Below are 27,071 nucleotides of genomic sequence, written 5' to 3' on the forward strand. Positions count from 1 at the left end.
ATGTATAAATAAGGTACGCGTAGCCTTTTTAGGTACTTCTAGAAATTATTAATTTTATTCTAGAGTCTACTCTTCGGGTTTTACTAGGTTAATATCTATATTTCCTTAGTATTTATAATCATAATTATTAATTTTATTATCTTCCTCTAAGCCCCTAACTAACTTTGGAGCGACTTGGATATACCGGATTTAGACCTTCTATTTACAATCTTTAGCCTAATAAGAAGGCGAACTATAAATTATATAAGTACTTTTCTTCTTCTACTTCTTTTATTAGAAGTCGCGGAGGTTGCGAGCAAGGAACGCAGGCTCCAGAAGTAAGGCCGCAGGGGATGCGGGGCCCGGGGACGCGCTAGGGGAGGGACCCTCTACGTTGGAGGTTAAGTCGATCGGGCTGGGGCAATAACGGCTGGAGGAAGCTATCTTATTGTAGTCTCTAAACAGACCCCATCTGCCTCCGTTCCCCCGCCCCACATAAAATGTGGGTCTCCTCGAACTTTCAGAAACGGGTGGGGTGGGGTGGTTTTGGAGGTTAGTGGGTCTGACTGAGACTATCTTATTGGAAGTTACAATAAGGAAGAAGGAGGAGGAGGATTAGGAAGGGGCGCTGCGTAGGGGATTATATAAATAAAGGAAGGGGGTCCTTATATTATTACAAATAAAGGTGGATCCGTAGGGTAATAGAGTAAATAATAGGGCGGAAGTATTTATAAACGGGATAAGGAGGCGGAAAAGTAAAGTAATAGACGGGAAAATAGGATAGGGAAGTGGGGAGAAAGCGTAGGAAGGAGCGGTAGGAAATAAAATAGAGAAGTAGCGAAGAAAGTGGTGTACTAGGTTTAGTTCTATTCCTATTGTCCTATATTATTTTAGTATTAGGATAATACAATAGTAGGAGAAACGAAATTAATTTGTTGTAGTAGTAGGTGAGAACTATTATAGCTATAAATAAAGTAGGAGTAGTGTAGAGAACTACGGCCGAAATAAAGTTAGGGGTTTTTATCCGGCGGCGTTTAACGCCGTACGGTTTTCCCCTCCAAAGAACTAGAGAAGGACCCCATGCTAATAAAGCGCTATAGTTATAGCATAGGGAATAAGACCTTTATTTTACTTCTTTTATTAAGCATCTAATGGCCTATTGGAATTAGAGCTCCCTAATATCCGAATTGTAGTAATATTTATTAGTTCCCTTTTATTAATATAGACGGCGGTATTAGAGTGCCCTATACTACTCCTCCTAAGAAAGTTATTACTATTTAAATATTGAAAGAAACTATAAAATTCCAGGTAGTTATTTAAAACTTCTAGCTATTTACAAAAGCGCCTAAACTACTCGTTATTTAAGGAGAATATTAACGAATTAATAATAACCTAGTTTAGCTATATATTAACTTTAGTTTGGTAGAAGACTTCATTAAAGCAGATAAGGAAGTAGGATATAGATTTCTGAGATTTTTATTATAAAGTTAAGATCTTAAAGCCAACGTTCTTATTTTAATTAACTTCTCTATAACTAATTTAGAACTTCTTAGAAAGCCCGGCTGGTATTTAATTAACCAGAAATTTTATAAAGAAAAATAGGGTCTAGTAAATAGCTAGTAAAAGGCTAGAGTAGAGGTCGTAGAATTAAGCTTCTGAATTACTAATAGTACGGCTATTGATGTAGAGCTTAACCTTAGTTGTGTAGATCCACAAATCTAATTCCTTTTCATTATCCGTATATTTATTGAAGTATGGTAGGACGGCCTTAGTATTAGAATTCTCCCCGGATAGGCTAGAGGCCTTTAAAGTAGTTAGTTTATTAATAAGGATTTAAATAGTTATAGTAAACTACTATTAGTGTTCTAAAATATTTTGAGCTTAGGGAATCGAAGCTATAGTAGCATAGTAAGGTAAAAAAAAGGTTAGCAGCTAAAGTACTCTTCGGGTAGTTAGAAGGACTGATGCGGCGAATATACTAGAGATTGCTGGAGATTTAGAGTATCAAAAAGAGGGTCGATTATAATATAAGGGATCTATAAGGTATATACGCAAGTAGGCCTTATAAAGAGCTTGAAATAATTGATAAAGAGGAAAGGGGAGGTTTGTGCTAGTAAGGTACAGAGCTTCTAACTAAATATACGAAATGCAGTGGGCATTGAAAGTGTTAGAAATGCTAAGGCTAGGAATGTGGCCCGTGCGGCGCCCGAGGGATATACCCAATGGCACGCAGTGCATTTGGTGCTAAGACGGCTGCCGATAGCCGACCGACCGATGCACCCAATCAGAAGGCGCGCCTGGCTTACACCCAAAGCCAGGCATTACCTCTGGGCGCCAGCCTCGTGACATCTAGCAATTCTATTAGCTAACCTTAAAAGTGTTTTCATATAAAAAACCCTGTACTTTATATGCTACTACAAAACCTAATAATTATTAGGTATCTATATGCCCCAAGATGTCAACCGCTGAGAAGTGGAGCTACCAATTGGCCGTTAGTCCCTGCTATACTAAAATAACACATTTGCACCGTTAAAGGGATATTTAACTCCAAGCGTATAATATGTTTCTTACAAAGGACAGGTTCAGCTATACTCACGGATTCCTTTCTTGAAATATGTATTGATCTATAAATATGAACAATTTTGTGTCCCTGCGCTACTTCTATTGCTGTTTGCTTTCACGTACAGTGTATAGGCACTAAAAGAGAAACTAAGGGAGAGATCAAGATGACATAGTGATATCCAGCACGTCCCTATCCTTAGAATGAGACGATCTTAGACTTTGCACATACCGCCTTTGCTAACGTTTGAATCGACCCGCTTGAAAGAAGCTCCAGCACCTGAAGATTCGCTTCAAAGTCACGAGTAATGAAGTTGCGGATCTCGATAGCAACCAAAGAATCAAGGGGATAGTGTGAGAGAGATCGTGTGATATCCATATCCTCCGCATCAAGCATTAACACAGATGAAATCTTCTCTACCAGTCCTTTGCAGACGACGTCTTCGGCCTCGATGAGTGATTTGGCATTCTTCAAAGTTGCACTGAACGACACAACCATGTTCAATGATGCATTTCTTGCAGCCTCATCCTCTGCTGCCATGCGCATGGTCTTGAATTTTGCATCATCGGTCCAGAACGGTCGCATTGTCGAGGTAATACGCATGCCGGTAATCGTATGATTGTTGCAGGCCAACGTGAGCTTTCCACTAATGGCGGCATGCAACAGGGCGAGGACTTCTGCCTCGCATATCGTATCGCTACCAAGATTCCGGGCTACCTCAGCAGCCTTTTCCGGGTCTTCAGCCAGATAGCCGGAGTCGGAAACAGCGGTGAGGTCAAGAGATGACGCGGGAAGACCAAGGGTAAGCCGGTACTGGACCAAAGAATTCAGAAAGCAGTTTGCGGCACTATATGCCGCTTGCCCACGGTTCCCCACGGCACTAGCTGCGGAAGAAATGGCCACGAAGAAATCAAGTGGCGAGGTCAACAATGCACGGTGAAAGTTCCAACCACCTTGAACTTTTCCCTTGATGACTTCGGTATAGTCAGTCCATGTCATTTTCTCGAAAAGAACGTCCTACAGAGAAATGTTAGCTGTGACCATAATCGGCTGAATGCCAAGCGAAGCGTTCACTGAACTTACGTGTAATACCATCGTGCCGAGCACAATACCCCTAATAGGAGGTAGCCCCTGTAGCCCAGTTCGAATGAGCTCGTCCACTTCAGTCTCGTTGACCACATTGCAGCGGCGGACATGAACGCTCACCCCCATCATAGAGAGGTCTTCGGCAAGTTCCTTGACCTTGCCGGTAACGGAAGCGCTTCTCGAGACAAGAACGATGTTTTGCGCCCCCTTTCCTGCCATCCATCGCGCAATACTCCTTCCGAGACCACCGGTGCCGCCAACCAAGATATATGTTGCATCGGAATGAAGGAGGTCCTTTAACCGACGTGATGGCGGGGCCTGTGACCTAGAGTCAGCACTGACGTGATAGAAAGGAGGTGCAGTGTGGCCCTGAAGGGCTTACCTTGACAAAATCAGACCCACTTAGAGCCACGACTGCCTTGCCCATAGTAGGAGAGCCGCTTTGTTGCATCTTCAATGCGCCCTCAATATCCGAAACCGGAAAGACAGATAGCGGGCTCGCCGACCGAACCTTTCCATATCTGAGAAGTCGGGCAACATCGGCAAACACGCGTTTGAGAGCCTTTGGCCGTTCGGCCAACAGAGCAAAGATGTCAACAGAAACAAAGCTAGCGTTTCTCTTGGCAGCGGATACTTCGGTTCGAGACTTTGAGGCAGAGTCTCGCTTGCCTATATCCACGAGCCGTCCAAACTTGCTGAGAGATTTCCAGGATTCCCGTAGGCCATCGCCAACCAGCGAGTTGAGGATAACATCTACCCCCTTGCCATATGTAGCACGGCGGATAGTAGGCCCAAAACTAGTGTCGCGACTGTACAAGACATGATCGGAAGGAAGACTGAACTCATTAATGAGCAGCTCCTTCTTCTCAGCGCTCCCAACCGTTGCGAAAATCTCAGCTCCAATCATCTGAGCGAGGCAAATGGCTGCTTGACCGACGGCCCCTGCTGCTTGGTGAATGAGAACTGTTTCTCCCTCAGCCAAGCGCCCGACATCAACCAGGCTGTAGTATGCAACGCAGTATCCAAGGGGCAGTGTGGCAGCTGCTTCAAAGGAGATGTGTCCTGGGACCTTGATTGCTAAGCTTGCAGTTGCCCTCGTTCGTGTCGCAAAAGCGCCTTGCGTGAGCGCTGCAACGCGATCGCCAACCTTGAAAGCGGAGATACTGCTCCCAACAGCGACGACAATCCCGCTTGCTTCAGCACCCGACATGGTGATGGGAATTTGGCCCTTTGCAGCCATGGCGTCCCGGAAACTCAAGCCGACAGCCTTGACCTCAATCTCAAGTTGATCAATTGCTAGTGGCACTTCCAGTGAGTGATCGTCGACGAAGTGAAGTGTATGTAAAGCACCGGGCGCAGATATCTCTAGCCTCAGAAGTCGGCCGTCGTCCCCAAAAGCGGTTGGCTCTAAGGCTCTTGGATTTGTCAAGGTTTGCACTTCTTGGTCAGTTTCTCTGTCATGGGTGATACGCGGAGTGAAAAGCGATCCTCCCCTCTCCATAAACTCCAGTTCACTCATCGACGAAGAAGCAGACCCAAAAGCCATGTTGAAGACGCAAAAAACCATCTCTGCGGCCTTGGCTTCCGAGAGGGGAGAGGCCGCATCTAGATCCAGTGTGGCAAACCGAAGTGCAGTTTCCGAACGGATGGACCTGCTCAGGCCGGTAACCATATATGCTTCCGGTTCGGTGCACTTGTCGTAGGCTCCCTTGACTACCCACAGAATGGCTTCAACCCCGGTCAAAAGCTTTTGTAAGCTAGAGAACTGCCATGGCGAAAGGGTGGCCAGGAGAGGACGATGCAGCTCATTTAGGAAGATGCAAGTCTTTCCTTTTGCATCAACTGTGTCAAGCTTACCGACTTCAGGTAATCTCCCCGTGGCTTGCTCAAGTGCGTTCGCCAACCTCAGAGCGACAAGCAACTGAAAGTTTGAATCCTCGTGAATGATCACAATTTGGGCACCGACAGGGAGCTGGTTTCTCACATGTTCAGGCTCCAAGATGTGTTCCCATTCAAGTTTGTAGCAGAGGTCACGGGGAGTGTTGTTTTTCTCTCGAGTATCATCGTTCAGCACAGGAGAGACTGTCAAGCCATTGATTGCAATTATGCTCTCCAGAGAACCCGCGGGGGCCGCAACCATGTGAACCTTGAACGGCCGATGAATGCCAGGATCGACCTCGCCCTTGCAAATGGCGCGCAGCGTATTTCCTGGCTCGCTTGCCAGTTGGGTTATTCTTCGAGATATGGTCACGTACTCGATCGCGGACGGTAGGTAAATCGTGTCAACTTGCCGGCGTCCGGCTCCAAGTACCGGCCAGTACATGCCAATGAGCGACTCGAGAAATGCGGGCTGTATCACGGCTTTGGTCAAATACCCACCCGGCATCTCTTTGGCGACATCTGGAGCAACAAGATCTCCTGTTGACTGTGTATCGCACACGTTGATATTGTCGAGACCTTGAAAGGTAGGCCCGTACACAACCCCAAGCTTGTTGAGGGTCTCGTACATATGCTGGGGATCGATCGAGGCCCATTGTGCGTTGTCGATGGTGGGGACGACAGAATGTAGGTGGTCTTCAAAGCCATCATCAGTCTGTGGGCCCTGTACCACATCATTTTCTGTAATTTTCACCGTCGCGATCAAACCGACGCAATGCTCTATCCAACCTTGACCAGAAGACCATGAGCAAACCCTGAATTCGTCCCACGTCTCGGATGAAACAAAGATACCCTCTTGGTGCGGACGGAGACTGATTGTAACCTCGATGTCGTTGTCTGGTATCGCTAGGGGCTTTTTTATGGCAATATCTCTCATCTGAAACCTATCGAATGAGCAGTGTTTGCTTCTCGCCCTCTGGGAGGCGGCCTCCACAGCCATCGCAAGAAATGCGGACATGGGATACATGATCAAGGATTGAATTTTGTGATGGCGCAGCCAGGGCAGGTCGTCCAGACGAACGATGTTGCGCCATGTGGGCTCTAAATCGCTCGAGTAGCTGGCCAAGGTACCGATAATGTCGCTCCTTGAACCAACCGCGTTCTTATGCACATCTGTCATACGAGATTCTTGCCAATACCTGATTGAATGGTTCCAGGGATACCGTGGTAAATCTGTCAGCAGCGTTGGTGGTTTGGTTGTCTTTGGAAAATTGACGGCACCAAGATCAAGGTTTGCCCCTCTGGTGAACAACTGTGCGGCAAGTTCCAGAGCGGTCTCGACGGCGTTTCGTTTTCTAACAAGAACAGAAGCATATGGAATTTTTGGTGCACTTCCACCGACCTCTTTGAGTATCTGCTTGACTGGTCCTTGAAGCACGGAATGGGGGCCGAGCTCGACAAGCATGTTGACCCCGTGCTTATGCTCGCCGACCGGCGCAAGCATGCTCTGCAGCGCCTCATTGAAACGTACAGGACAAGTCAAGTTGTCAACCCAGTAGTTAGGCTGCAAATCGGTACTGTCAACAGGATGGCCATACAGAGAAGAGTGAAACTGCACGTCAGTTCGAGCTGGCGGCTGAAGGTTGGCGATGGAAGCACGGTAATCCTTGGCGACCAAGTTCATGTGGTGGGAATGGTAAGCGACGTCGACGACCAGACGCCTGTTGAACAGCTGCCTCTTCTCGCAAATCCTCTCCAATTCGGCCAAGGCAGGTTCATCGCCGGAAATAGTTAAACTGGAAGGACTATTGTAGCAAGCAATTCGGACTTCCTTCGCTTGTAGTCCTTCGATAAGGGTTGTGAATTCCTTCTTGCTTCCTCCAACCGCCATCATGCGACCCTGAAGCTCAGGGTACTTCGTTTTGAGGATAGGAATCAGTCTACCTCGATGATAGGCAATTGCCATGGCAGATTCAAATTCAATGATGCCCGCAGCATATGCAGCAGCGATCTCACCACTCGAGTGGCCTGCAACAGCAGTTGGCCGCAGGCCCCAGCCTCGTAGCAAGTTAACAAGTGCTAGTTGTACTGCAGTACATGATGGTTGGCTAATGTGTGCCTCACTGATCCCGCTGGTTTTGGCATCTCTTCCGAGTTCCTCTGCCAGAGTATTGATTGAGTTAGTGATATCCTGCCATATATCTTTTTGGAACCTTGTGTTGGCGACCCATGCTTACCAACAAGTGACCATTCCGCCCCGAAAGCGATTAAACAGGCATCAGCCTGCAAAATACTCGCACTGAACGTTGGATACTGCTCGTACAATTCCCGACCCATGGCATACCATTGAGCACCCTGACCGGTAAAAATAAAACCAAGTCTAAGAGGCTCGATTTCTTTACCGGTTATCGCCTTTTCTCCATTGATAGCTTCGATTAACTCAAATGAGTTGATAGCGGGAATGGCAGCTCTCCATTGCAGGAGGGACCGCCGCTGCCCAAGCGTGTAAGCAAGGTTGCTGGTTAGATCTACTTGGAAGATCTCGGGCCTCTGCTCAAGGTAGACCACGATATTCTTCATCTGTTGCGAAAGGGCGGCCTTGTCATGAGCCGTGACGACGTAAAGCTTGCGGCCCAGCCCTGACTTATCCGAAGCCATAAGGGTGTCATCATGGGAGGACCCCGAAGTTCTGGAACGCAGGAATGGTGCGGCTGTCAGTACAACATGGCCATTTGTGCCACCAAAACCAAAATTATTGACACTGATGTACTTTTTGCCGCGCGGCCACGGCCTCTGGGTCACCGGGACCTCTAAATTCCATTCTTTCCAGGGGATCCTCGGGTTTGGCTGCTTAAAATCATGGTTTGGAAGGATGAAGCCCCGCTCAAGCATAAGGGCTGCTTTAATGACACCGGCAATACCTGGAGACGGAGAAGCAGGAACAAATCAGTATCGAATACGGCAGCCAATGTTTAAGTGTAGCGTAGTAATGACATACCGGAGGCCCCTTCCAGATGGCCAATGTTGGATTTCACAGAGCCGATCCATAGGGGGTTGCGTGGGCTTCTCTCTTGACCTAAAACATTGTGAATGGCAGTGGCTTCGATGGGATCACCAACCCTAGTGCCAGTTCCATGGGCCTCGACGAAGCCGCACAAATTCGGGTCGAGGCCAGCCCTGCCATATACTTTGCGTATGAGGTCCTCTTCAGATCGATAATGGGGGGTCAGTTTCTCATCCAAGTCAGATCAATTATCGTGGCTCTGGGTGCTGACTGACCTTGCGCTGGCCCATGTGGCACAGTGATGCCGGGCGTCTTGCCATCTTGGTTGAGACCAGTTGCGGCAATGACTGCCCTGATGGGATCCTTGTCCTTTATGGCTTGGTCCAGTGGCTTCAGGACAATCATGCCACAGCCCTCTCCACGGCCAAACCCCGTGCCGCGATTGTCAAAAGAAAATGAACGGCCGGCATCCGAGAGCAGTCTGTGACCGTGATGGTCAGAACATTGGAACGATCAGGTGCAACCGATCAGGCGACGCTACGATAGCAGAGGAAGCCTTGCTGGTGGTATTAGACTCACCTGCAAGTCGAAAAGGAGATCCAGAACTCGGGAAGCATGTTGAGGTGACAGCCGCCGACCAAAGCGGCGCTAGATTCACCGGTTCGCAAGCTCTGGCAAGCCAGGTGTATGGCTACCATGCTAGAGGAGCATGCTGTATCGGCCGTGAAACTGGGGCCTCGTAGGTCGAAGAAGTGGGATATGCGGTTGGACTGCATGGCATATGCACAACCTTTTCAAGCCAATGTACAAAGCAGAGTGTCAGCCTTGCAAGGTCGTTGACGTCGCTACCATGTGTATTTTCGATGGAGGGAACTAAAGAGACTTACCGGTCGCCTGGTGCATAGGTATGGTATCTGGGTCTCTGAAGAGATGAGATTCGTACTCGGGAAAAGAACCGCCGACAAAAACGCCAACGTCCTTTCCGGCAATGGTATGCTTTGGTATGCCAGCATTTTCGAGGGCTTCAAAGGTGCATTCGAGAAGAAGACGCTGCTGGGGATCCATGGAAATGGCCTCCTTTTCAGTCAAACCAAAAAATGGAGCATCAAAGGCAGCCAGGTCGACATTCAAGAAGTTGCCGCCGACGGGATTCAGAGTGCCGCCTTTGCCCTGGTTGGGATGATGGAAGCGGGCACTGTTGAATCTCTGCTTGGGAGTTTCGGACCAGCCAGACCGGGCCCTAGTGCAGAGCTCCCAGAATTCGGCCGGAGTAGAGACATTGCCAGGCATCCGACAGGCCATCCCAACAATGGCTATGGGCATATCTCGAACATGGCCCGGGGGAGGGAGAGGGGAACTCAAGCCGATCCCAGGTTCGGCAGTCCAGCTGCCATGGTCATTCCCTACGGCTGCCGAGAGGGCGTTTTCGCCATGATCATGGCCCTTGTTGCTGATGATGTTATGGCTGTCACCATTACGCACGTGAAAGTAACTGTTCCAGCTGTCGCCAGAAGGACTGGCGGTTGAGCTATCCGGCGTCACAGCAATGGGCGCCATTGGAGGTCAAGGAAGTCGGATTGGCTTGTTTCTTTGTCAGGAGTTTCGGTTGTCTGAGGAGGGCAGAAGCTTGTCTGTTGAAATGTGCTTACAGGAGGGCAATACGATGGCCAGAAGTGAGCAAGACAACAGAGCGGATGAGTTGGACTCTTATCTGACGGCAGCTGGAGAGACTGCAGCATACAGGATCAACGTGGACGGCAAGGCCGCGGGTGGTGCGAACTTGGTTCGGCACCGCAGGCCCGATGTGGCAGGAAGTCAATATGCGAGACTAGACTAATTCCCCGGTGACCCTCCTGGGGAGAAGGACGGAGGCTGTCGACCGAGTCCCAAACCTGAAGTCTCCGGAGAAGCAGGCTGCTGCGGGGGGAGCTGCGATAGGACGGCCATGGGCGAAGGGAGCTTTGAACAGGCCAGGATGGGTGCCAGGGAGACGAAAGCCGATCCAGCTTGCGGTTCACTTGATCTAGGTCAAAGTGCATTTGCATCTCCATCCCACATCGTCCAGACTCCAGCGCCGGCAAGATGACATCCCCAGGCCTGTGTGTGGCGGCTAATCTCGCAGTGTGCCGTCCGTGTGAGAGTGTGTGGAACGACAGATCATCACAGGCAAGGTAGTCAAGGTGATTTGTCTGGCGAGAGGTTGGATCGATGAGGCCGGCAGGGTAGGCAGCGGAGGGACGGTGGGTGGAGTAACATGGCATCTTGAAGGGCGGCAGCAAATTGGCATGCCACAGCAATCCATAATATCAGATCAATGCGACTTTTTTTTTTTCCAAATTTTTTTTTTTTTTTTTTTCCCTCACTCTCGATTTCCTGCGCCCGAGGAAGGCAATATGCGAACTGTGGTACAGTAAGTACACTTAATTAGTAGACCGGGTGAAGTCACATTACTACTTACCAGGCGCGGCTTAAAGGACGAATGGAAGGTGAGGTGGTGTTCACAGCCTCTATGGGAAGGAACAAGCCATGGTCGATGTCCGGGTGCTGGATGTTGACAGACACGGAAGTGACGAGTGAGTGAAGATAGTTAGGTACTTACCTAGTTAGTTGTCTTTGCCCGGGCAGGATGACTGAGTGGAAGCGGAAGGCATCGATGTCGTCGGGTTGATGAAGCCTCTTATCGATAATAATGTTTGCCGCGCCCTATGATTGGTGGCTTGATCGGTCGATAGCAGGTACTTGTCACGGCATTAATTGGGTCCACGGTACCTGAAACGAAAAGCAGACACGGCACTTGCCGCGCATAGGTGCTAAGAGTCAGGCTCAAGTCAAGGTAGTCGATACCTCTGATCGATCTTGTCTCGGTACTGACCCGCTAGTGGGTACAGCCCAGCTCTCCCCCATTCCCACCCCCCCTCCCCCCCCCCCCCGGCGCGCTCTGAGCAATAATCAACCAAACCTCAACCAACTCAAGTTATCACTAACATAGTTTCTATCCATCCAACCAACAAGACCTCATCACCTTCTGTTGAACAATCATCTATCTATCTGCAGCTCTCGCCAAAAAGCTTTCCCTCCGCCCCCCCCCCTAATGAAGTTTCATCAAGCTCAATCAATCGCCCAAGGCAACCCCCAACCTAAGGGCAAGTTTTCACCCGATGCCCGATAATAACATCCTAATTAACCACGGCATATCACAACATCCTTCCAGCCGTTCACCCACATCGCGGCGATGCGGCTTTCATGTCCCCACCAGCTCTAGAATCTGGAAACCCTAGTCGGTCAAAAGGTCAAGGCCATCGGAACTTGCTGCCGGATATTTCCTGGGTGCTCAACCACAACGGCCATCTATCATACTTCCTCTACTATGGTGCCTAGCTGGGGATGCCCGTGAGATCATACATGAGGACGGGACATACTCTGACCACGTAGATACATGTCATATTGTCCTGGTTCCTATCATATGTACACGTCTTGGTCCAGACCGAGACCCAGGTAGTGTGGTCCATCTGATGCCCCCTCACCTTGCCGCCTTTCCCCTCTCCATCCCAGGGCCTTTTATAGTCTTTGGATCTGCATGATTGATTTCTATGGTCATTGCGACGAGAAGAAAGCCACATACTTGTCGCAATGCGGTTTCTCTGTCTTCCGGGAGCCTATGGCAGCTCCGATGTAAGTACAAGGCACGCTTTCTTTGATGGACCGCCTTGCTGACCGGACATAACCCATGCCAGAAGTTCCAGGTTCAGCTAGGTAAGAAGGGCGCCAGATAGAGAGAAGCCTTCTATACAAGGATATCCAGTCTAACAACACCTCAACCTAGCACCTATCGTCAAGGAGTTGACTGAAGATGGAACGGCTACCTTCCACTTCATCCACGGCCCCTGCAAAGCCGTGCCGCCCGAGGGCTTCGAGGCGTACTTTGGAAAGCCGCCCTATTACCGCTTTATCGAGCCCGACCGGGATGTGGAAAAGACCCAAGACGATGACGTCCTGGCCAGGATCAGGGACTTTCCCAACTGTGAGAGTCCCGAGGACACCATGCGAGAGCTGATGAGCGAGGGCGTCGCCACCTCGCATCGCAGTACCGACAATGCACTCAAATATCTGATCAGAATCATGGACGAGCGCGGCCCATTTGATGCCATCATTGGCTATTCGGAAGGCGCCGCTGTTGCTGCCACGCTTCTGCTTCACGAGCAGAGGCGCTTCAAGAAGAAGGGTATCAAGCCCATGGTCAAGTACGCCATCTTTTTCGCTGGCTGGCCCCCGGTCGACCCTGACACCCACCAAATGATTCTGAGCGACGAGTCCGACGTTGTGATTGAAATCCCTACATGTCATATTAGTGAGTAAAAGTGCCTACCAGAATGCCATCCATGAATACGTGGCTGACAGCGTCTGCACTCTAGTCGGCTCCTTGGACCCTTATGTCCATGGATCTTTGGCCCTTTACAATGTGTGCGATCCCGCTTCTGCCTATCTCTTCGATCACGCCAAGGGCCACACACTACCGCGGGACAAGGAAACTGTAAAGGAACTGGCTAATGTGGTACGGGAGGCTGCCTGCCTCTACGGAATCCACGCCTGAGTAGCGTATGTTAAAGGACAGCTGTTTGCGCAGAAACAGTAAACGGATAAATGTCGAATTGGTAATACAAAGACACCTTATCTGAAGCCTCAAGCGAACCAAGTGAATGGCCAACATGGATCAATATCAGGTGCCATAAAGGATTGGGCAACCAGCCAAGCCTGGCGAGGGAGGCACATGTAGCAGCATACCGGGAGTGGCTCTCGGTCGCGGCACAGTTTCGGGAGCTGTCCGTGTTCCCCAAGGTACTTTGAATGCAAAGGACCGGACAATTTGACGACGGCATTGGGACGCCCACTTTGCAGTTACATGACAAGGGAGAATGCAACTTGATCGATTATCTGGATCGTCTCGGCACCACATGGTCACAGCTCTGGCTGTGCAAGAAATCCAACGGCTGAATCTATGTTGGCGACCAACCAGGAGGTAGGCGGTAGGGGTTCAAAGACCAATGACTGCACCAAGCAGTGAAATCAACTGGAGAGAAAGAGAGATAAGAATCTCAACAGTATCAGAGTGGGAACAGAGACTGATAGTTCCCTTTCGAGATAACCTTCCTGTGCCAGTATACAACTGGACCAAAGGGCCCAGGGCCCCTGCTACCCTGGCCACCTCATCTATCGATGGACAAAGGAATGGAATCGCAATTCTATAAGCCAATTGAGGCTAAACTGCCCTACGGAGAACAGTTTGCGGCACATGCGTGCTTGAATATTAGCCAAGATGTTAAGAGACGGGAAAATGATACGGCAAGACTAAGGTAACCGTCACCGTGGAAGCGGCTGTCCCATCGAATTTTCAACCAGTCATTATTTTACTCATGCTGTAGCGAGATCGCCACAGCTCGACTGTAGCGTTGCCGGTCCATCATCCGAGAACAGTGCAACTCTCCGGGGTACCCAGATATGTTGCAAGCTGGGTATCAAAGTACCTCCATTCCCAGCCCGCCTTTTCCTTTCTTTCTTTCTTTCTTTCTTTTCTTTTTTCTTTTTTCTCCCTTTTTTTTCCTTTTTTTCTCCCTTTTTTTCCTTCCTGATTTTTCTTCGTATCCCGCGCATGAGACCTTATAGATACGCCGCTAGCTATAGAGGGTCGGGATCTGGATCCATTTTCAACGTGGTTTTGGATCCTCTCGGGACTCTGGGTGTGCCCATTTCCGTTTACCACTCCATAGCCTGGCTGGGGCTTGCAATATGTACTTCAGCCAGGTTGATTCTCTTCTCCGTTTCCGTCGAGAAGTAGAGAACTTGGCCGCAAATCACATTGTACCACTCGTCGATAAGCGCGGATATCATTCACGTCTTGGTTCAGATCCCTATTCGAGTACCAAGCACGAAATATAATACCCGTATATTGTATTGCAAAGTTCCATATTAACGTCGTAGCAGGCTGTTGCAAAAGTACGAACACCGAATTCATGGAAGCCCACGCTTTGTTCGATGTAAATTGTTTACCGCGCCTGTCAAAGCTCGCCTGCGACCCATGCTGACCGTTCGCAATCTCTTTTGGGCGCACTTCTTTGGAAATGTCGCTGCACAATAGTTGGATTGCAATCGCGATCAGCGGTAGATGTGGCTTGAGACAGGCTCTATCCCCCTCGCCCTTTGCCTCGCATTCACTTTTCATCTCCATTCTTTTAAGGGAACTGCGCGCATGTCTTGAGCGCGGAGATATGCGCGTCAATGTACCCTTTTGGTTCTGTAACCACTTCTACGAGAGCACCTACACTAATTGCCTCAATCCTTAGGAGACCTCAATAATTCGAGAGTCTACTTAAAGAGATGGCCAAGGAAGAGTTTGCGTCTGGCGGCGAACACACCATCCCCGAGTCGCTAGTTTCGCCACCGAATCCACCATCTCCAGCGAGCAAAGCGGGAATGAATCCCCTCCTGCTGAAGCCCGAATGCAAAACAGCTCTCTCGGACTTTATTGTGTGTATCTTGATACGCAGCTGCTTGAAGATCCAGTTTCTGATATTTTAGCCAGCGCATATTCTCCTTTTCGACATGGCTCGACAGGGTACTTGTCAGCGCAGCTGTTGCGACCTCTATAGGCGCTGGCATTACTATGCCCCTCATGAACATGATTTTTGGTATGTCTCACTTGATTTTCAACTCACAGTCGATAAGCAGGTAGTGATGCCTGCGAATTAACTTATAGATAGGCAGAATGGTGGGATCCTTCACGGGATACTACGGTGCCGATGCTTCAACAACATATGAGCTCTTCAAAAACGCCATAAGTAGCTGCGCGTAAGTCTCGTTCCGACTCTCGGGCAGCAGCGAGTCAACATGATTTTGACTAAAGTTTTCACAGCCTGTATCTTGTCGGCCTTTTTTTCGTTAGGCTTGTACTTGATTATGTTGCCTACGTAAGTGCCTCGCCGTTTGTTCTCCTTCTTCTCGCACAGCACACGCATCGTTTACAGGTTATGTCCAATGTCTAGGTGGGCTTTCGTATGTCGAGCTTGCGAATCTCAGCTGCTATCCGACTGGAATACTTGAAGTGTTTATTCGGGCAGCCAATCTCCACGCTGGACGTCCTTCCCCCCGGCCAAACTGCCGCCATCATCACTATAACAGCTAGTGTACTTCAAGCGGGCATCTCCGAGAAACTTTCAGCCTTTCTTCAATCCATATCAACTGTAACAGCTGCATTTGTGATTGCCATCACATACAGTTGGAGCTTGACCTTGGTCACGAGCAGTGGTCTTGTGTTGATCATAGTGGTCTATGCTGCAACTACCCCTTTTCTCGTCAAGCACATGAATGGCGTACAATATGCTGATCTCCAGGCATCTATAGTTGCAAACGAGGTATTCAGCTCCATGAGGATGATTGCAGCCTGTGGTGCACAGGAGAAGATGGCTAAAAGGTATGTCAAATGGGTGGACGATTCTCGTCATCGGGGGTTGAAAATGTCTCCCATCATCGCGCTGCAGCAAGCGCCAGGTAAGTGCCCGTTTTCGTTCTTTTTTGAGGCTGACCCTCCACAAATGTACCGTCGAGCGGCTCCTCTTGAATCTTCTGACGTCTCTCCAACAGTACAGTTTTCGATATACGCGTGAGTTACTTGCCGCCCTTGTTGTCATAACAAAAAACCTGAGTCACTGCTAACACTTTCCAGGACTTTCGCCCTTTCATTCTGGTACTCGATTAGAGTGTACTACGAGCTTCGCTTCAACAGCGCAGAGACCTTGGTTGTGTGCGTAACTATGATGCTCCCCGCCATGTTCACTGCCAAATACCGGACAAAGTGGCTGATTGGTCTGGCATCAAGTGTCCTGATGTCTATCGTGCTCATGACCACCTCTGTAAGTGGAATTACCTCGCCCTTATCCGCAGCTATTCGGGCAGCTGGCGCGGCCACTGTTTTCTATACTATCATAGACGCAATAAGACCCGACAAAACAGGTCTTAAGGATCCAGACGTTTCTGCATCCCAGGATATTGTACTTCAAGACGTGAACTTCGCATATCCCACCAGACCCGACCTGGTGATCCTGAATAACCTCAGTATCCGCTTCCCTATGGGGAAAACAACCGCAGTTGTTGGACCTTCCGGATCTGGCAAAACCACAATTGTTGGGCTTCTGATGCGATGGTATGAAATCGAGTCTCTCGAGAGCAATGATATGGTAGGTGGCCTCAGAATACGTCGCTCTCGACCTGAGAAAGGAAGCCACATCATTTTGCTAACAAGCAGGCAAAAACGAAGAGTTTGTTATGGCGTAACGGCCTTGTCGAAGTCGGGGGTCGGCCCCTGAGAGAGATCGATCTCAAGTGGTGGCGGACTCAAATCGGCCTCGTGCAGCAGGAACCGTTTCTGTTCAACTGTAGCATTTATCAAAATGTTGAGTTTGGTCTGGTAGGCACTGAATGGGAAAATGCCAATCTGGCGACCAAGGAAGAGCTTGTAAAACAGGCTTGCAGGGAGGCCTTTGTCGACGAGTTCATCAACCGGTTACCAGAGGTAAAGTTCCAAGTTCGAAGTCATCCAGGAAAGAAAGACTCTTGGTGTGTAGGTTGATTGCTGACAGCTGAATACAGGGTTACTCAACCATTGTCGGCGATGCAGGCATCAAACTGAGTGGCGGCCAACGTCAACGAATAGCAATCGCTCGAAGCATTGTAAAGCGCCCGAAAATTCTCATTCTGGACGAGGCGACTTCTTCTATTGACGTTCGCGGGGAACAGGTGGTACAGGCAGCCTTGGAAAAGGTGTCGAAGGATCGCACAACTATAATGATTGCACACCGGCTCGGAACCGTTAAGAAGGCTGACAACATCATAGTTCTGCAGAAAGGTCAGGCTGTTCAGCAAGGCACGCACTCGGACCTCTTAGCCGAGGAGGGAGGAGCATATTGGGCACTTGCTACCTCACAGAAGCTTGTGGTAGATTCAACCGACCCCAATGAGCTACCGAGCGGCCTTGGTGGTAAGGTGGAGGATACGGAAGTTAACACACCAACAGTCAATTCAGGGAGTCCGGTAATAACAACAGACGCCAGTGTTGATGAGGAGCTAATTACGACAAGCCGCCTGAGAAAATACATGCTCCTCATCTGCGAGCAGAAAGAGCACTGGAAATGGTATGCTGTCGTGGTTGGGGGTGCAATCGGCGGCGGAGGTATGTAACCGTATCGATCGTACAGAAACAATGAGAGAGTAGACTTTCCTGACAATCTTGTTCGGGCCTCACAGCAAGTCAGCCGATTTCTGCCTACCTCTTTGCAACAGAGCTCACACTGTTCCAATCCTGGGGTCCATGGCTCCCAAGCCTTTCCAGCTTCTGGAGTCTGATGTTTGTCATGCTGGCTATCTTAGTTGCGATATCTTACTTTGTATTAGGATGGTCGTCTTCGACAATTGCGTTTGTACGCTTCTTAAATCTACTCCCTTTCTTCACATCAAACGAGGACGGAACTATGCTAACACGAGGAACGAGCACATCACACACCGATATCGTTGCGAGTACTTCGACAACATCATATCCCAGTCTATTGGCTTCTTCGACACCGGCGACCACTCGGTTGGTACACTTACAGCTCGTCTGGCGACTGATCCCAGCCAACTTCAAGAAATACTGGGCATCAATATGGCTTTCGTGCTCATTTCCATTCTCAACGTCGCTGGCTGCTTGATTATATCCTTCTACTATGGATGGAAACTGACCATCGTCACGCTATGCTCCTCGATGCCACTCATCGTGGCAGCTTCTTTTCTTCGCATTCGACACGAAGCGCGATTTGAGAAAATGAACAATGAGGTTTTTGCAGAGAGTGCCAAGTTTGCAACTGAGTCCATCACTGCCTTCAGAACAGTTTCGGCTCTGACTCTAGAAGATACCATCATAGAGCGATATGAAACACTCCTCCGAGAACATGTCCAGCATTCATTTGGAAAGTCTAGTTGGTTTACCTTGGTATTTGCCGTGGCCGACAGCATCGCGCTTTTGTGCACGGCTTTTGTTCTCTGGTAAGTTTGTTCGCAAGCACCCACCGACCTACATATCAAGGCTGATCGCGGACGACGGTTTCGCGAATATCAACAAAGCTGACTTGGGAACTGATGCCTCACAGGTATGGTGGATCTCTGATGCTCAAGGGCGAATACTGGCCATTTCAGTACATGATCGTTTACATTGCTGTCCTTCAGGTATGCTTACATTGCGCTTACCCCGCGTCTCCAATGAGGCGTTTCATATTCGGTCAATCTTCTGATGATGACTCGGCGGGACAGGGTGGATTGGGTGCAGGTCAATGGCTGAGCTATGGACCTAGTAGGTTAGCAGTACGAGTTAGGATACTTGACATGTACTAAGCGCACCACAGATATTGCAAAAGCGAATGTTGCGGTAGATAGGATTCTCGAGATGAGGGCCAAGGGCCAGGAAAACACAACGCGCACTCCACTTGACCGAGGTAGCGTGGGTGACAAAGACAGCGGTGTTAGAGTTGAGTTCCGCGATGTACGGTTCAGGTATCCAACCCGGAATGTACCGGTGCTTAATGGGCTTGACATAACGGTGAGTCCTGCCACATTACAGTCAAATTGGTGCAGTACTGCTAACACCAGCCAAGGTTGAGAAAAACATGTTTGCTGCTATAGTCGGGCCTTCGGGTACGTGGAAATTTGATGAGAACGGGTAGGTACCTAGTTAGGTATAGGCCGACAACTGACATCAACTAGGTTGCGGGAAAACAACAGTGGTTTCACTTCTTGAAAGGTCAGTGGTCAAGGTACCTATTGAGGAGCATAAGCAGGGCACGGTATCCAGACAGCTGACAAACGTTCAGGTTTTATGCCGTAAATTCAGGCCAGATCCTGTACAACGGGACCGACATCTCGACCGTGTCCCTCGAAGACTATCGCAGGGATATGTCTCTTGTCGCGCAAGAACCGAATCTTTTCGATGGGACAATTAAAGAGAACATACTACTGGGAGTAAACCCTGATAGTACCACAGAGGAGCAGATTCAACAGGCTTGTCGTGACGCCGAGATCCACGAGTTTATCATGTCTCTCCCAGACGGATACAATACCGAGATCGGATCCAGGGGAGTGACACTGTCTGGGGGGCAGAAACAACGCGTTGCAATTACAAGGGCCTTGATACGGAATCCTCGCTTGCTACTCTTGGACGAAGCCACATCCAATCTGGACGGCGATACAGAAAGGGCAGTACAGGCCGTCTTGGAAAGGACCAGGAAGAACAGAACAATGATCATGGTAGCTCACCGTCTTGCTACTATCCAGAACGCTGATATCATTTTTGTTCTTGGAGATGGCCGCGTGTTGGAGAAAGGAAACCATGCGGCACTGTTGAGGATGCGGGGAATCTATTACCAGATGGTAGGTGGTTTTTGCATGCTCGCTCTTGACAACTTTGCGACTCTTGTGTGGCATTTATGAGATGCTGACATGATACAGTGTCAAGCTCAAGCGCTGGATAGGTAGAGTTAGCCGAGAGGGTGTTGTGGACATGGGAGGTGTCTCTGAGGTATACAGGTAGTTTTGCGGTATATCGTAGCGATATCGCCTATTACTACCTACATAGGTACCTATGTGTTTTTGCACAATGGGGGGGGGGGGCTTGGAGAAGCACTACAGAGGACTTTACTATGTACCTTGGATGCTTGGCGGTCAAACAGGAATTACTTGGTGTTTTGCGACCTTGGCAAGTCTCTCCGGTACGAGCCAGCTCAAACAGCTGCCAAGGAAATGAAGTTCTATTTAAATCCACACTGGGCAATCCGTGAGCTGCACGACATTCAGGACGGCTGGTATGCTCTTGGTAGCTGTTCTTTCCGAAAACAAGGTACCTGCCTACTCTTTCTTTGGTTATCTTGTGAGTTGGGGGCTTTTCCTTTGCCTGATGTGCACTGTTGCCGACATATAGTGTCGCTTGTTAGCGTGGAACCGCTCCTTACAACAATACCTGGCTACAAGTAGGGAATTGGAGGTTGAGGGGGAGGGGAGCAGCGAGAGCATGCAGCCATCGATGTTTTTTTGTAGGGAAAATAAAGTTATCGCCACATAGGGTAGGTAGGGTGCACTTCACTGCGCTAACCTTTTAAGTTCCGTTCGGCAGAGGTGCAACGGCCCGCCCCCACTACCTACACTACACCCCAAACGAACCGGTTCCTGCAGCCACCATGAACGGTACCTTGCCTACACAGTACACTACGTACATACCAACCGAACCTAGCCTAGTGCGATTGGCCAATGACACCCTCTTCTGCCAAACATCAACAGATGCCCATCGAACCAGCATCCAGCATCCAAGAATCCGCAACCTGATTGCTGGCAGAACTCCGTCGGCAACTGCCCCTTCACACGGTCGCGATTGATCGTCTGGCCTGATCGACGGGCCTATCGACCTGCCGCTGTTCGCCAATCGGCCGCCCCAAGTTAACCGCATCCAGTCAATGGGACTGGCGGGAGCCCCATTCCGATCGTCATCGGTGCCGGGTGACTAGTGTATCAAGCAAGTATGGAGCAAAACACCCGGACGCCTTTCCTGGCTGTCACCCTGTTCCTGACCTTGGCTTACACCTCTGCCGGCATGGAAGAGGTTAGCGCGGGCCTTCCCAACTGAGACTAATGAACACTTGGGCCACTGCAGAGTCAAGATATCTCAAACTTTGGACCTGATCCGGTCCAACTCGAAGAATGAAGCTGCTATATCATCGCCCTTTTCCCCCTGGCAATCAACATGCCTTCTCTGACCACCAACGCTTGTGCTTGTTGTTCAAGAAGGACAGCCCATGCTTGCTACGAAGCTGGACGGAAGCTCGAGGCAAACTTGATGATCAAGGCCCGTCGTCAAGGCCACCGACAAAGAAAGTTATTTATTTGTCCCCAAGTTTTACCATCAGTTAAAGTTTTATCCACCAAGACTCGTCTTCACTTGCTCTCTTTCTCCCTGTACGGCCTCATTTCTCCAGCCTTCTGCAGAGGAAACCCGAGTTTACCGACACCTGGGGCAGCTCTCATTGTCTAGGCTCCAAAGACATAGCCATGGCGGGCCATACACTCTCTAGCCTCCTTCTCGGCATTATTGCCATCTGTCTTTGGGCTGGCCATATGCCCGGAGCACACGCTGTTCCGGTACCTGTCACGAACTCCCTCGACCCGAGGCAGTCAGCCGCCGACAAGCTGGTGTTTGCGCATTTCATGGTAAGACTCACTAGCTAGACTATCATCTTCTTCCTCCATGTACTTGTCATCGTGCTGACGAGGGTTCCATCAGATTGGTATTGTGGGCAACCGCGGATCCTCGGCCGACTACGATTATGATATGCAAAAGGCCAAGGCCATAGGTAAGATTGCTCCATCGCATCAACACATTTCCCGCGGCTGCTGTGCCAAAAAAAAGCTAACGAATCTCGTAATAGGCATCGATGCATTTGCGCTCAACATTGGAGTTGATGGCTACACTGACACTCAGCTGGGATTCGCCTACGAGTCGGCGGCTCGCAACGGCATGAAAGTCTTCATCTCGTTTGACTTCAACTGGTGGCACCCGAGCACTCAAGCTACCGACGTAGGGCGCAAGATTGCTCAGTACGCCTCGCTTCCTGCACAGCTGAAGATCGACGGAAAGGTCTTTGCCTCGAGCTTCATTGGGGACGGCCTTGATGTGGCCCAAATGAAGGCAGCAGCCGGAGTCGACGTCTTCCGGGCGCCCAACTTCAACCCTTCCCAGACCCCGAACAACGGGGTCGTCGACTCGGCATTTAATTGGATGGCTTGGCCAAACAACGGGGCCAACAAAGCCCCCCAGCCTGGACATAGCTTCTCCGTGGCTGACGGGGACAACGCCTACAAAGCATGGCTGGGTTCCAAGCCATATATGGCCCCAATCTCCCCATGGTTCTCTACCCACTTTGGCCCCGAAGTGAGCTACAGCAAGAACTGGGTATTCCCAGGAGATCTTCTCTGGTATAGCCGCTGGAATGAGATTCTGACGCTGGGCCCCCGCTACGTCGAGATCATAAGCTGGAATGACTATGGGGAGTCTCACTACATTGGCCCCCTCGACTCGAAGCACACCGATGATGGAAACTCCAAATGGGTCAATGACATGCCGCACGAAGGATGGATGGAACTGGCAAAGCCGTTCATTGCGGCGTACAAGGCAGGTGCCAGCAAGCCTGATGCCTACATCAGCCAAGATCAAATCATTTACTGGTATCGACCGACCCTCAAGTCTTTGAACTGCGATGCGACCGATACTACCATGCAGGATGCCAACAACAGCAGCGGAAACTATTTCAAGGGAAGGCCCAATGGCTACGAGACCATGGAAGATGCTGTGTTTGTCGTCTCTCTCTTGAAGACCGCCGGGCAGATCAGGGTGACGTCTGGTGGTAATTCCGCCGTCACCTACCGAGCCCCTGCGGGTGCGTATGCACAAAAGGTACCAATGGGCGTTGGGAAACAAAGGTTCGAGCTCGTCCGCAATGGACAGTCTGTTCTAAGCGGCACCTCCCCGAGAGATGTTAGCAACACATGCCCGTGTGGTATCTACAACTTCAATGCATTTGTCGGTCAGCTGCCTTTCAAGCCATTTGGCTCACTAGATTCGCAAGGCCTAGCTTCTCTAACTGTTGGACTACATGTGAGCACTTGCCAGCCGACTCCTACCCTGATAGGTACTGCGCCTCCACCAAACGATCCTCGGCCTACAGACCCTCCGGCTATGTGGGAACCTCCGTCTATTCCCCGGACGATCTCTACTCAACCCATCACTACGGCACCTCCTCCCTCTACCCCAACCAGCTGCAACCGCGACACGGTTACTGACGAGGAGTCTCCAAACCTGACCGGTCTTTGCAACTTTTTATGCTTCAAAGGCTGGTGCCCACCCGGACCCTGCAAATGTAATTCATTCGGTACGCCTGGATGGAGCGACTCAAACAAAGCCCCCGGGTTACCCGGCTCTATGTCTCGATAAAAGTTACAAGGGACTTTGCGCCTCTACTTGCGCCAGGGACTATTGCCTTTTAGGTGCCTGCTCGCCAAACTGCGGCTAGCAGTAACGCGTGTTGTTTCAACTTGTTGGAAGCAGCCGCCATACTTTTCTTGTTGTTTTCTTCGTCAGGACTTATGAATGTCTTTTTTTCTTCTTCAAGGCCCGGTTGCCCTCGACGCTCGCTTGGGAAACTAATTATACATAGCTGTAGAGAGGACGTTTGCGCTCTCACCCGTGCCGAACCCCCTTTTTTTGCGGGCTTTCTTTTCTTTGAATTTTTCTTTTTATTTTGGCTAGGACCAAAGACAGATAAATGTACTATATCGTACAGTACGTATGAAATCGATTTAATGGTGAATTCACCAATTGGTCCAAATTCATTTGTGATGGGTGGGTGTAGTGCTTCTCCGTAAGAACTGGTCTTGAGTACCTTGACGCTAGCCTAGCAGAAAGACGGACTTGAATAAACGACACTAAAGGGCTTACATACCTCCTACAATACATACACGAAGCTATAGGTGCTAACTCAGGTAGGGATTATAACTACCCTGGAACATCTACCTCCGCTTTTGGGAGGTTAGTAACTGAAACTGAAGGTGTTCACAACTTATACCAAGTTTCCCACATATATTAACACCTCAATTGAGCAGCCTATTGCGTATCTCTAAAAAAAAAAAAAACTTCCACGCCCGGTCAAGATATTGCCATTATATCGAGACCATGGCCCGACAAAGCCCATACGTGGAATCGCATATGCTTGACTCAAGCTGCCAGCGCCACGGCAAGATCCTGGACTCCTTTTTTGACCTAATGAGCTCTCCGTATGTTGGAATGGGTGAACAGACCTAGCAATACCTTCCCCGTTTTGCGAACCCCTCACATATGGCGTCGTGCAAGACCGTAGATCTTGTCTTAGCAGGCCTCGGCACCTTTTCATCGGTCAAACCTTAACGAGCAGATTATATTACTGTCTGGTGACATAGTAATCCAGCACCGAGTCCCTGTTTAACATCTGCTAAATGGAACGCTGGCGCAAGATGACGTGAACACACTCGACATTCATTTTTGAACCGGCTCGAGAACGCGAATTGGAAATCTCCAAGGGTCACCAAGAGCATGACTTCATTGCACACCAGACTGAAGTCAGCAGAGAATCCGTTCACAAAGCCGACTGTCACTGGGCCTGGGATTGGAGCCCATCCCACTGACTTACGAACCTTGGCCACCTCGAGTGTAGCGAGCCAAGGTTGAAAACTTTCAATATAAAGGATGAGTTGAATTGGGGAACTGAGGGAATGGCGACATCGGGTCATGTCGTGGTCTCGGCAGATACATCGAGAGCCACCGAATGTATTCAGGAGTCTGTTTAATGATGTTACTACACCCAATACCTTCCTGATGCCAACATGAGTAAGGCAGTCAGGGTTGGAAGGCAAACTAAGTGTGTCCGTGGATAGCCTTGGGCTTATACATCTCCTCCAAATACTTCTCCTCCTCCACCGTTAAAACCTTGCCTCTAGCGGTGATTGCTTCTTCCAAACGCTCAACGCTGCTAAAACCAATGATTGGACTGATGACGCGCTTAGCAATCCAAGCCAAGGCTACGTGGGAGATCTACAGATACGGTTAGCAAGGTAAGCCTCTTCAAAAGATACCTACGGATATCGATGGGTTTCTCTTGGCTATGAAACTTACCGGCCATTCATGCTTATCCGCAATCTCAACCACGCGGTTGATAATGGTTAGATCGGGCTCAACAGTGCCATGCGACCCAGGCTGGGCCTCCTTCTCTCCTTGACTCCTCTTGGTCCTGCCAAACTGATCGGGTCTGCGGGCCAAGTGGCCACGGCACAAAGGAGCCCACGGGATCAAGCCAACACCAGTGTCGTTGCAGAAGCGGATCATCTCACGCTCTTCCTCACGATAGAGCAAGTTGTACTGATTTTGCATGCTGATAAACTTGGTCCACCCGTTCTTCTCGGCGCAGAACTGCATCTGGGCAAATTGAGTAGCCCACATGCTGCTTGCACCGATATAGCGCACCCTGCCGGACTGCACCAAGTCGTGCAAGGCCTTCATGGTCTCTTCGATGGGAGTGTTGGGATCAAAGCGATGAATCTGTAGCAGATCGATGTAGGGCGTATCCAGGCGCCGAAGAGAGGCCTCGACGGCGTTCAAGATGGCGGCCCGCGACAGGCCATGCTGGTTCACGTAGTCCTTGGAGGCGGCAATCTGGGAAGGAAAAAAAAAGGAGCGGAGATCGGGAGTCTCTCCGACAGCACCCCAACACTTGGTTAGGATGACTACCTTCTCGCGCGGAATTGCGTATTTCTTGAGGGCCTTTCCGACAATGATCTCGGATGTGCCGTTGGAGTAAACATTAGCCGTATCCCATGTGTTCAGGCCACGGTCATAGGCGGCCTTGAGTAACGGGAGAGCCTCATCTTCCTCGATGGCCCAGTCCAGCGTCCGTCGATCACCGAAGCTCATGCAACCAAAGATGGGCACGGAAACACGGAGACCGCTCTTGCCCAGCTGGCGGTATTCACATTTGGAGTTCTCGACAGACTCCTTGAGGCTGGCGGGTAGTTCGGGCATCTTGTGAGTTGTGACCTGTGTGTGTGTGTGTGTGTGTGTAGGTTGCTAGACGTCAAGGGATACTCGAAGGCGATGAGGGGAGAGTAGAGTGAAGGAATGACAAGGGCTGGATTGGGTACAAGATGAAGATGAAGGTGGAGATCACGGTGGTATTGTGAAGAAGGCATTTAATGACGGTAAATGGGTATAATATACTACCAGGCGTAGCTTAGGTTGGGACTTGCACGAGCCCAAGTACCTACCTCTAGTCAAGACCACCAGAGAAGGTGCAAGGTAGGTTACATCCACCGTGAGGGACAGCGTCACTATCCTGTTTGTGCTGGACGGGAGGCAGCACCTACCCCGCACCCAAGGGCAAGAACAGAGTCGTAATGCCCGTGTAGCAGTGCAAATTTCTTTGCAGGTTTCCATGTTAACTCCATGATCGTACCGAGGTGTGACGGCCAGAGGTTACCATGGCAGTGTTTGTCCTAGGCTCAAAGCAGTGACAAGAGGTCGGAGATAAAGTGACCGAGCCCCTAAAGTCCGGATGAGCGTGGTGAGCCAGAGGCTAGCTGATCACACAGCGACATCTTCCATTCTGAGATGATCCGGACCGCCCCCAATAAAGAAAAAGAAAAAAAAAAACAACCCCCCCGAAGAGTTGAAAAAAGGGGAATCCATCCCGGAAAAAAGGCGTTCTCAGAAAACATAGAGGTAAAAGTTGAGTATAAAGCTTAGCCCGACGTGGGAATCGAACCCACAGCCTCAAGATTAGAAGTCTTGCGCGCTACCGATTGCGCCAGCCGGGCAGGCATTTAACATTTATGCTCAGGAGGTCGCATTATACATGACAAAACTGTATTTCATCCGCTTGAATAAGAACCACCCAATACCGCCTTACACAGCAGAGGAAT

At 49.8% G+C, this 27,071-nt stretch overlaps 6 protein-coding genes and 1 non-coding gene across 8 annotated transcripts; 3 read left to right on the plus strand and 4 right to left on the minus strand.

Moving 5' to 3' along the window:
* Positions 1-2,581: 2,581 nt before the first annotated feature.
* Positions 2,582-10,064, minus strand: pks-1 (polyketide synthase-1; the record flags this gene model as incomplete). Its single annotated transcript, XM_953042.3, has 8 exons — positions 2,582-3,556; positions 3,623-3,943; positions 4,008-7,663; positions 7,741-8,424; positions 8,502-8,708; positions 8,783-8,988; positions 9,087-9,297; positions 9,395-10,064. 8 exons carry the CDS (start codon positions 10,062-10,064, stop codon positions 2,738-2,740), a joined length of 6,774 nt encoding a protein of 2,257 aa, XP_958135.3. The 3' UTR covers positions 2,582-2,737.
* On the minus strand, positions 9,886-11,125 carry NCU17123 (hypothetical protein). Its single transcript, XM_011396797.1, has 2 exons — positions 10,966-11,125; positions 9,886-10,907 (listed from the first exon to the last, which is right to left on the minus strand). Exon 2 carries the CDS (start codon positions 10,766-10,768, stop codon positions 10,253-10,255), a length of 516 nt encoding a protein of 171 aa, XP_011395099.1. The 5' UTR covers positions 10,769-10,907; positions 10,966-11,125; the 3' UTR covers positions 9,886-10,252.
* A 348-nt stretch (positions 11,126-11,473) lies between these two features.
* On the plus strand, positions 11,474-13,581 carry NCU06012 (hypothetical protein). Its single transcript, XM_953727.3, has 4 exons — positions 11,474-12,179; positions 12,242-12,260; positions 12,331-12,855; positions 12,920-13,581. Exons 1-4 carry the CDS (start codon positions 12,138-12,140, stop codon positions 13,096-13,098), a joined length of 765 nt encoding a protein of 254 aa, XP_958820.2. The 5' UTR covers positions 11,474-12,137; the 3' UTR covers positions 13,099-13,581.
* A 1,298-nt stretch (positions 13,582-14,879) lies between these two features.
* Positions 14,880-20,057, plus strand: NCU06011 (multidrug resistance protein 3; the record flags this gene model as incomplete). The annotated part of the gene is made up of 17 exons (XM_953726.2): positions 14,880-15,029; positions 15,085-15,190; positions 15,263-15,350; positions 15,778-16,049; positions 16,143-16,161; positions 16,225-16,735; positions 16,816-17,070; positions 17,148-17,727; positions 17,802-17,974; positions 18,046-18,575; positions 18,680-18,755; positions 18,840-18,879; positions 18,932-19,125; positions 19,181-19,220; positions 19,290-19,326; positions 19,397-19,952; positions 20,031-20,057. The coding sequence occupies 17 exons, from the start codon at positions 14,880-14,882 to the stop codon at positions 20,055-20,057; spliced, it is 3,654 nt and encodes a 1,217-aa protein (XP_958819.2).
* Positions 20,058-20,895: 838 nt separating this feature from the next.
* NCU06010 lies at positions 20,896-23,911 on the plus strand. Of its 2 annotated transcripts, XM_011396690.1 has the most exons (4): positions 20,896-21,091; positions 21,226-21,779; positions 21,853-21,922; positions 21,998-23,911. In XM_011396690.1, the coding sequence occupies exons 2-4, from the start codon at positions 21,621-21,623 to the stop codon at positions 23,557-23,559; spliced, it is 1,791 nt and encodes a 596-aa protein (XP_011394992.1). In that variant the 5' UTR covers positions 20,896-21,091; positions 21,226-21,620; the 3' UTR covers positions 23,560-23,911. The 2 variants fall into 2 exon arrangements, with proteins under 2 accessions (XP_011394992.1, XP_011394993.1); XM_011396691.1 differs by having other exon boundaries at positions 21,081-21,779.
* An 897-nt stretch (positions 23,912-24,808) lies between these two features.
* On the minus strand, positions 24,809-26,438 carry NCU06009 (oxidoreductase). The gene is made up of 2 exons (XM_953724.2): positions 25,273-26,438; positions 24,809-25,191 (listed from the first exon to the last, which is right to left on the minus strand). Exons 1-2 carry the CDS (start codon positions 26,173-26,175, stop codon positions 25,015-25,017), a joined length of 1,080 nt encoding a protein of 359 aa, XP_958817.1. The 5' UTR covers positions 26,176-26,438; the 3' UTR covers positions 24,809-25,014.
* Positions 26,439-26,893: 455 nt separating this feature from the next.
* NCU15397 lies at positions 26,894-26,966 on the minus strand. The gene has a single exon. It is a non-coding gene; the product is annotated as a tRNA-Arg (tRNA).
* Between the last annotated feature and the right edge of the window lie 105 nt (positions 26,967-27,071).

This window comes from Neurospora crassa, linkage group VI, assembly GCF_000182925.2.
Source record: "Neurospora crassa OR74A linkage group VI, whole genome shotgun sequence".
NCBI classification, from domain to species: Eukaryota; Fungi; Ascomycota; class Sordariomycetes; order Sordariales; family Sordariaceae; genus Neurospora; species Neurospora crassa.

Bases quoted from the DNA above. Each gene is read 5' to 3' on its own strand.
- NCU17123 (XM_011396797.1), bottom strand. From the start codon at position 10,768: ATGCCATGTTACTCCACCCACCGTCCCTCCGCTGCCTACCCTGCCGGC.
- NCU06012 (XM_953727.3), top strand. From the start codon at position 12,138: ATGCGGTTTCTCTGTCTTCCGGGAGCCTATGGCAGCTCCGAT. The intron at 12,856-12,919 runs GTGAGTAAAAGT...TCTGCACTCTAG, and splicing joins AATCCCTACATGTCATATTA to TCGGCTCCTTGGACCCTTAT.
- NCU06010 (XM_011396690.1), top strand. From the start codon at position 21,621: ATGGCGGGCCATACACTCTCTAGCCTCCTTCTCGGCATTATTGCCATC. The intron at 21,780-21,852 runs GTAAGACTCACT...GGGTTCCATCAG, and splicing joins TGGTGTTTGCGCATTTCATG to ATTGGTATTGTGGGCAACCG. The intron at 21,923-21,997 runs GTAAGATTGCTC...ATCTCGTAATAG, and splicing joins GCAAAAGGCCAAGGCCATAG to GCATCGATGCATTTGCGCTC.
- NCU06009 (XM_953724.2), bottom strand. From the start codon at position 26,175: ATGCCCGAACTACCCGCCAGCCTCAAGGAGTCTGTCGAGAACTCCAAA. The intron at 25,192-25,272 runs GTAAGTTTCATA...CCGTATCTGTAG, and splicing joins CGGATAAGCATGAATGGCCG to ATCTCCCACGTAGCCTTGGC.